Raw genomic sequence first — 9956 nt, 5'->3', positions numbered from 1 at the left:
GGATTCTCTGAGCAAGAATACTGGAGTGGCTTCAAAATTATTACAGTAAATACTGCAGACAATTTTACCGAGTTATGATTTAATGCTAACTCTTTATGTTTGTTTACATTTCTCTTGATTGCCAGTGGTACCACATACGACCTTCTTGTGTTTGCTTTGATACATTTTGGCTTTTTATAATGGATTTGTGGCATTTTCATGGTAGTAAATGATAAAACAGACCAGGATCTACATGTATTTTATGCATTCATGACATATCTGACTTTTAATTTTTTTTGTTATTTCTAGGCTACACAATTCATCTGTGAACTTTTTAAACTGCTGCAAATCTCCAAAATTTTCCCAAAATGATATTTTTGGAATAATATTATTTTCTAAAAGATATTTAGAAATAATATAATTTTTCCAAATTTATTTGGAAAAATTAATTTTTCCAAAATTAAAAAATGATATTTGTGTGTAAGTAGACCCATACAGTTCAAAATCTGTACAGGGCAACTTGAATATCCTGATCCATACACATACATACACATTTTCCCATAGATAGTTTGTATACCAAAAATCTAAAAACAAAGCAATTAACTGGTTAAATTATGGTATATTTATACTGTGGAATGTGCTGTGTTGTACCTAGTCACTCAGTCATGTCCAACTCTTTGTGACCCAGTAGACTGTAGCCCACCAGGCTTCTCTGTCCGTGGTGATTTTCCAGGCAAGAATACTGGAGTGGGTTGCCATGTCCTCCTCCAAGCGATCTTCCCAACCCAGGGATCGAACCCAGGCCTCCTGCATTGCAGGTGGATTCTTTATGGTCTGAGTCACCAGGGAAGGCCATACTATGGGATATTGCACAGCAATTAAAAAATTATACATTACTTTTGACTAGATTTTTAATTATATAGTGAGAAAAATCAAGATTTTTTAATGTATAATAAAATGTCTATTTGTAAAACAAGCCATGATATAACATAAAATATTGATGTACAATTATAGGAGATGAGTCAAAAATGTGGTAATATCCACACCAGATTGTTCCCATAGATTATTTGGGAGGGAAGATTGGTAGATCATAGGGCTGTAAAGGGAAGTATAGGCAAAGAGTAATAGAGAAAAATGCATGTATTTGCATATTTAATTAAGTAAATTTACAATACATATGTATAAAGAATTACTTGTATACAGAATTATATGTATTCTGTATACATATATGTATAAAGAATTACATTTTTAATAATACTTAAATGAAAAAAATAAAACCATCTATTGAGGTGGAAGGGCTTCCTTGGTGGCTCAGAGGTAACTGAAACTGCCCATAACACAGGAGACCCAGGTTCAATCTCTGGGTTGTGAAGATCCCCTGGAGAAGGAATTGCAACCCACTCCAGTATTCTTGCCTGGGAAATCCCATGGATAGAGGAACTGGGCGAACTATTGTCCATGGGATCGCAAAGAATCAGACACGACTGAGCAATTGAGCAGGCAGGCATTGAAGTGGAACAATTTTGACTGGTTCAAAAATACTGTGGGAGTTTTTTTTTTTTTTTTTTTATCACAGAAAGTAATGAATTGGAAATGTGTATTTGGGAAAGTCAGTTTCTACTATGTGTCTCAGTTAAGGCATTAACTATTTTTTGGAAACTAGCATACAAGAACATGTTATGTGTTACAAAATCTGCAATGCTGGTACACAGAACAATAGATGTATGTGATCACATTCTCTATGCCAGGGTTCCTCTGACTCATTGTTAAGGGTCCAAACTCTTAAACTCTGAGTATGTGCTTAACCCATAAATGTTCTTGTCCAATGAAGGAGGTTTGTTGACATTCTCCTTTGAAAGAATTTTAAAAAGGTACAAGTCTGAAGCAAATAGTTTTATTAAAACAGTTCTTTTAAAGTTTTATTTGTTTGGTGAGTTTCTTCTTTCTTTCGAGTGTGCTTTTTCATGCTTGCATCTAGACTCATATAGTTTCATCTCTATCCTATTCAATGATTTCAAAGCATATTTAAAAAAAAATTCTATTTGAAAGTCTTTAAAGTTACAGAAAAACAACAGCTATTTTTCTCACTGTTGAATTTTTCAAAGGCATTAAGAGCCTATTCTAGTACTAACTCAAAATGTAGCAATTCAGAGTGAGACACATACACTTTATTACATTCCAAATATTTTGAGACTATTTTTTATTGAAATTAGAAAATTTAAAACTCAAATAATAGCTTTCTGGGAAAAACCAATAAAGTTAACATCAAAACATGGAAACTAACTTCTAAGGTGGGAAAATGTCTATTATTCAATTGACCTAACCTCTTATTTTTATCAACAGGCAAACTTAGAGATAATGAAAAATAGGTTTTTCTTCTCCAGAAGAAAGGTGGTGTTGGGCACGCCCTGGTCACTTTTTCTTCTCTTTCTTTTTTTTGTGTGTGTCGGGAGCTGGGACCTTCTTTTCTGGCTCCACTCGGCTTGCAGCTTCCTCCGCAGCCTGAGCCTCCAGCTTCAGGCGCTCAGCTTCCAGTAATTTGTTCCTATATTCTTCCCGGATGTTAAAGATCTTCTGCCGGGCTTCGTCTAAGGAGTCCTATTCCAAAATGAAACAAAATGAAGCGACAAAAACAACAGCAAAAAACAAAAACAGCACCCAAGTAAATTAGATCCACGGGTAGAGACTTATTAAGGTTCCAGAAAAAAACTACACTCCCTTTCCTCATGCCAATAGCGTCATGTAGGAAATTACTGAAGGAAGATGAAAGTTAGGGTATGATCTCAAATGTTTGTTAACGAATAAAACATGAGATACCAAAGGGCATGTGAGGTTTTACAGAATGGTAAACAAAAGCACAAGTAGGAGAAAAATAAACAGAAAGGTGAAGAAAGAAAGAGACGGATTCTGACCAAGCAGCTACCTGCTTTAAATGAGTTTGGATATAATCTGTATAAAATATGCAGCCCAGCGTGTCTCTCCCAGCAACTGTACTCAGGAGATGACTAGCTCCCACACATACTCAAGCCCTGACAAAACGTCTGAGTTGTACTTGGGGGAACTTCCTAATAATACCACTTGTTTTCTTCCTCTCTCTTCACCTTCACTTCTTAAGGTGGATGGTGCCACCAATTTCTGAGCTTTTGAGGGATTCTGTGCAGCAGATTGGGTTGACTCTTTCTTTGTTGTTGGTGGTGGTTTTTTCTTTTAATTTATTTTTTAATTGGAAGAAAGTCGCTTAATAATGTTGTGTTGGTTTCTGCCTTACAACACAAATCAACCATAATAACACATATACCTCCTCCCTTCTGAGCCTCCCTCCCCTCCCCTCATCCCGCTCCTCTAGGTCATCACAAACCGCCAGGCTGGGCTCCCTGTTAGGCAGCAACTTCTCACCAGCTCTCTATTTCACACATGGCAGAGTGTATATGTTGACGTTACTTTCTCCATCCCTCCCACTCTCTCCTTCCCCCAACGTGCCCACAAGTCCATTCTCTGTATCTGCGTCTGCATTCCTTCCCTGCAAATATGTTCATCAATACCATTTTTCTAGATTCCAGATATATATGTGTTACTCTATGATACTCGTTTCTCTCTTTCTGACTTACTTCACTCTATGTATGACAGGCTCTAGGTTCAGTCTTAAGAGTTTTTGTGCTGTTGGCTTAGGATTTGGCTGCCTCAAATCTGTTAATGCCATCTTCCTCCAGCTACTTTCCAAATTCACAGATGTTTTGCTGTTGTTTTCTCTCCCATTCTTCCCATTTTGTGGGTCAGTTTCTAGTGCTGTATTTAAGAGGGATTTCAGGGAATGAGTAAATTAGATGAATAATTAATTTGCCAATTTTCTGAGAAGTTGGGAATGAAAGACTTTCAAGACTTCTTTCTACCTAGTTAAAATGTGATTCTATGATATCTTTTTAATATTACAAAAGAATCTGTCAACCGTGATCCAAGTGTATGCCCTTGTACACTCACCCGCATTTCTCCATACATTTCCAGCAATTCATCTTTCATTTTAAACCTTTCTTCTTGCTCGATATCACGCAGGCTAAGGAGTCTGTTCCGATACTGTCGAAACTGGTGGACCTCCTCTGCCTTTTGCATTGCCTGTTGCTGACTTAGCTCATCTGTTTGCAGCTGAGGCTCAATATTTGTTTTTCTTGATATAAAAACATCAAAAGAGAAACATAAGTCATTTGAGAACTCTGGAATGACCTTCAGCACTCAAATAATTTAAAATCTTATCAACAGAGTAGTGATCTGAATCAAATCAAATATCAAAAACAGAAAGAATAAACCACTATTTTTTTCATCGACTAGGCTCCATTTACTAAATCACTAATATTTTAGAAAATCATTTTAGAAAAATAAATTAGATGTACTATTTGAAGAGGTGTTTGTGGAATTGGTGTTTGAAACTACAAAATAATCTCATAGTTTCAAACACCAATTCCACAAACACCTCTTCAAATAGTACATCTAAAAAACTAGGTTTGAAAGTGTTTAGAAATATGCTTTATAAAACTTATAGATGTGCTTGTACAATTACCTCTATTAATTCTATTGTTTGGTTCCTAAGGAAATTCAATCTAATTAAATAACAGCAGCATGTATGATGGGGTTTTTCCATAGCTCAACTCACTTTAACCAGGCTACACATTAAGTCCTTACAGAAAGTATTTAAGTGCTTCTATAACTGACTTAATAAAACATTTGCTAAATTTAACATATAAGCTATATATTTCAAAAACTTCGAATGCACTGAAAATATATTAAGCATTTAATTTCAAATTTTCAGTTGCTCAGCAACTGCCTATTGACAATATGTTCAAAATTCTTTGAACACAGATGTCTACATTAATCATGTTTATTAAAACTTACCGTATATATTGATTTATGTCTACACATTCTAATTTCTTTCGAATAAGCTGTGGAGACATTTCCAAAATTGTTGGCGATCGTGAACGAGGCCCTATTTAAAAAAAAAAAAGTCCTAGGCTTTCAAGAAGGAATCAACAATGACTAAGTAAATGATTGTATATCTTATTTAAATTGAAATATGTTGGGCTTACCATGTTTAATGTGATTTAATGACTTTATTGAAGTATAATTATGCTTTATTGCTTATCCTCTAGCTGGTGTTACTATACTTGTAGTTAAATGGTGATACCAAAATTAATATAGAAGAAAATGAATATGCTCTATAGAAGAGTTACAAAATCACTCTATTTTAATTAAATGAAAGCAGAGACCAAAGAAGGTCATACTGTGTTAGAACATTTCATTATAAGCAAGTTAAATAATCTAATATTTAAAGAGTTTGATCTATCTGTGCAAGCTTTACTAAGCACTGTGGGGGTGGAATATAAAATTGTTTTTAAGACAGTAGCCAGGAAACGGAAACAACTGAAATGTCCAATGACAATTGAATGGATAAAGATGATGTGGATATACACACAATGGAATATTACTCAGCCATAAAAGGAACATAATTGGGTCATTTGCAGAGATGTGGATGGACCCAGAGTCTGTCATATAGAGTGAAGTAAGTCAGAAAGATAAAAACAAATATCATTTGTTAATGCAGATACATGGAATCTAGAAAAATGGTACAGATGGACCTATTTCCAGAGCAGGAATAAAGATGCAGACACAGAGAATGGACATGTGGACACAGATGGGTAAGGGGAGGGTGAAATGAATTGGGAGACTAGGATTGATGTATACCCAGGACCATGTGTAAAACACAGTTAGTGGCAACCTGGTGTATAGCAGAGGGGGCTTAGCTTGGTGCTCTGTGATAATCTAGAGGAGTGGGATGGAGGGTGGGAGGGGGGTACAAGGGGGACAGAATACATACATAAATATTATAAACATATAACTGATTCACTTCTTTGGATGGATGGGTGGGAATGCTTTGGGCTATAAGTCTCAATATACTGAGAGCACTTCTCCCTAAATTGACCCATAAATTCAGTGTAATTTCTATCAAAATCTTAGTAGATATTTTACAAAATTTGACAAGCAGACCTCAAAACTTATATGAAAATGGAAATACCAAGAATAACCAAAATAATTTTGATAAAGATAAAGGGGAAGGATTTCAACTTCATGATTTCAGAATTTATTACAAAGCTAACAATAATCAAAACATTATGACTTGACAGATTCTTAGAAATTTAACCATAATTTTTGATCCCTATTTGCATAAAATATCCAGGAATTGCAAATCTACATAGACAAAAAGCCTGAGGTTGGTGGTGGGAATGCAGAGTGATTTTAAGAGGGCACAAAAGAATTTATTTGGATAAAAAGGAATGTTTTGAAACTATATTTGGTACTGGTGGCACACCTCTGTAAATTACTAAAGTGTATTGAATTATACTTTCAAAACTGGTAATTTGAAGGTATGTAAATTACACATCAGTATTTTTTAAAAAGAGATTAAATGGTCTGGAAAGGCTGAATGGTTAATATCTTAGTCTCTAAAGTTTCTTTCTTGAATCTATTCTTGTGGGTTCATATGAGTCTGTGGGGGTAAAAAAAAAAAACAACAACCAGTTACCTTTGATTTTCAGTGTTCACTTGTTATACATTAGTTACTCTACTGGACTAAAAGATACTGTATCTTTTTTGTTTTTCTTTGAGAATAATTGCTTTACAATGTTGTGTTAGTTTCTGCTATACAACAAAGTGAATCAGCTGTGTGTTTATAATATTTATGTGTGTATTCTCTCCCTCTTGTACCCCCCCTCCCACCCTCCATCCCACTCCTCTAGATTATCACAGAGCACCAAGCTAAGCCCCCTCTGCTATACACCAGGTTGCCACTAACTGTGTTTTACACATGGTCATAGATATATGTCAATCCTAGTCTCCCAATTCATTCTACCCTCCCCTTACCCATCTGTGTCCACATGGTCATCCTCTATGTCTGCATCTTTATTCCTGCTCTGGAAATAGGTCCATCTGTACCATTTTTCTAGATTCCACATATCTGCATTAACAAATGATATTTGTTTTTCTCTTTCTGACTTACTTCACTCTATATGACAGACTCTGGGTCCATCCACATCTCTGTAAATGACCCAGTTATGTTCCTTTTATGGCTGAGTAATATTCCATCATATATATATATATACCACATCATCTTTATTCATTCATCTATCATTGGACATTTCTGTTGTTTCCATTTCCTGGTTATTGTCTTAAAACATTTTTATATTCCACCCACATAGTGCTTAGTATGGCTTGAGCAGATAGATCAAGTGCAAGGATAGCTCCCCTCCCACCAAAAAAAGAAATTACACTAAATTTATGGGTCAATTTAGGGAGAATTACTATCTTAGTATATTGAGTCTTCTAGCTCAAAGAATCCCAACCTTCTATCCTTCCCTGCCCTCTAAAAAAAGATACCTCATGTCTAAAGGCAAAGAAGAAGCCCCAGCAAGATGGTAGGCGGGGCAAAATCATGTTTAGAATCAAACCCCATACCCACCAGAGACACTCAGAGGGTTCAAACAAAACCTTTGCTCACCAGGATCCCAAAACCCCACAGAGACTGAGCCAGACCTGTGTGTGAGTCTCCTGCTTCGGTGCAGGTCAGCAGGGACCTACCAAGGGGGCAGGGGCTCTGGGTGCAGCTACCTGGCCACACAGCCTGTGGCATAAGCCCTCTTGGAGGAGGTTGCCATTAACTCTACCATAGGGCCACCGAGCAGACGACCCACAAACTGCAGAACAATTGTATCAGAGAAATTCTTGCACTGTTAAGAAAGTTCTAGGGCCCACAACAGATTTCCTAAACTAAGGTTCTGGCAAAGGAACTGAGAACCCCCAGGGAATTTGCTTTTGGAGGCCAGTGGGAATTGATTACAGAACTTACACAGGACTGGGGAAGCGGACTGTTGGAGGGCACAAACAAAACCCTGCATGGGGCAGGACCCAGAAGAAAGGAGCAGTGACCCCACAGGAGACTGGCTCAGACTTGCCTGTGAGTGTACAGGAGTCTCTGGCAGAGACGTGGGCTGGCAGTGGCCTGCTGCAGGCTCGGGGGCTCTGAGTGTGGCAGTGCGTGCATGGGACCTTTTGAAGGAGGTCGCCATTATCTTCATTACCTCCACCATGGTTTGGTCTCAGGTTAAACAACACGGGGGAGTCCCCACCCATCAACAGAAAACGGGGTTAAAGATTTAGAGTATGGCCCCCATCAGAAAGCTTCCGTAAGGCTCTTATCCTTATCCATCAGAGGGCAACAGACTGAAAATCACAACCACAGAAAACTAACTAATCTGATCACATGGACCACAGCCTTGTCTAACTCAATGAAACAATGAGCCATGCCATGTAGGGCACCCAAGAAGGATGGGTCATGATGGAGAGGTCTGACAGAATGTGGCCCACTGGGGAAGGGAATGGCAAACCACTTCAGTATTCTTGCCTTGAGAACCCCATGAACAGAATGAAAAGGCAAAAAGATAGGACACTGAAAGATGAACTCCCCGGGTCAGTAGGTACCCAATATGCTACTGGAGATCAGTAGAGAAAGAACTCCAGAAAGAATGAGGAGATGGAGCCAAAGCAAAAACAACATCCAGTTGTAGATGTGACTGGTGATGGAAGTAAAGTCTGATGCTATAAAGAGCAATATTGCATAGGAACGTGGAATGTTAGGTCCATGAGTCAAGGCAAACTGGAAGTGGTCATATAGGAGATGGCAAGAGTGAATATCAACATTTTAGGAATCAGAGAACTAAAATGGACTAAAATGGTTGAATTTAACTCAGATGACCATTATATCTACTACTGTGGGCAGGAATCCCTTAGAAGAAATGGAGTAGCCATAGTCAACAAAAGAGTCCGAAATGTAGTCCTTGGATGCAATCTCAAAAATGACAGAATGATCTCTGTTCATTCCCAAAACAAATCATTCATTATCACAGTAATCCAAGTCTATGCCCCTACCAGTAATGCTGAAGAAGCTGAAGTTGAAGGTTCTATGAAGACCTACAAGACCTTCTAGAACTAACACCCCAAAAAGATGTCCTTTTCATTATAGGGGACTGGAATGCAAAAATAGGAAGTCAAGAAACACTGGGAGTAACAGGCAAATTTGGCCTTGAGTACAGAATGAAGCAGGGCAAAGGCCACTAGAGTTTTGCTGAGAGAATGCACTGGTCATAGCAAACACCCTCTTTCCAACAACACAAGAGAAGACTCTACACATGGACACCACCAGATGGTAAATACCGAAATCAGATTGATTATATTCCTTGCAGCCAATGATGGAGAAGCTCTATACAGTCAGCAAAAACAAGACTGGGAGCTGACTGTGGCTCAGATCATGAACTCCTTATTGCAAAATTCAGAATTAAATTGAAGAAAGTGGGGAAAACCACTAAACCATTCAGATATGACCTAAATCAAATCCCTTATGACTATACAGTGGAAGTGAAAAACAGATTTAAGGGACTAGATCTGATAGACAGAGAGCCTGATGAACTATGCACAGAGGTTCATGACATTGTACAGGAGGCAGGGATCAAGACCATCCCCAAGAAAAAGAAATGCAAAAAAGCAAAATCACTGTCTGAGGAGGCCTTACAAATAGCTGTGAAAAGAAGAGAAGTGAAAAGCAAAAGAGAAAAGGAAAGACATACCCATTTCAATGCAGAGTTCCAAAGAATAGCAAGGAGAGATAAGAAAGCCTTCCTCAGTGATCAATGCAAAGAAACAGAGGAAAACAATAGAATGGGAAAGACTATAGATCTCTTCAAGAAAATTAGAGACACCAAGGGAACATTTCAAGAAAAGATGGGCTCAATAAAGGATAGCAATGGTATGGACCTAATGGAAGCAGAAGATATTATGAAGAAGTGGCAAGAATACACAGAAGAACTGTACAAAAAAGATCTTCACGACCCAGTTAATCACAATGGTGTGATCACTTACCTAGAGCCAGACATCCTGGAATG

General features: G+C 37.7%; 1 protein-coding gene across 1 annotated transcript in view; it reads right to left on the bottom strand.

The window, feature by feature from the left end:
* Nucleotides 1-2279: 2279 nt before the first annotated feature.
* Nucleotides 2280-9956, bottom strand: part of ADGB (androglobin) — a 181338-nt gene continuing 173661 nt past the window's right edge. Inside the window, exons 34-36 of the mRNA XM_061130178.1 lie at nt 4864-4954; nt 3958-4141; nt 2280-2577 (exon numbers count right to left, since the gene is read on the bottom strand). Coding sequence (XP_060986161.1) covers nt 2392-2577; nt 3958-4141; nt 4864-4954 — 461 coding nt within the window. The 3' untranslated portion in view covers nt 2280-2391. The remainder of the gene's footprint in view (nt 2578-3957; nt 4142-4863; nt 4955-9956) is intronic.

Source organism: Dama dama, chromosome 26, assembly GCF_033118175.1.
Source record: "Dama dama isolate Ldn47 chromosome 26, ASM3311817v1, whole genome shotgun sequence".
Taxonomy (NCBI): Eukaryota; Metazoa; Chordata; class Mammalia; order Artiodactyla; family Cervidae; genus Dama; species Dama dama.
Note: the sequence above shows the minus strand (reverse complement) of the source record. Positions and strands in the feature narration are given on the sequence as shown.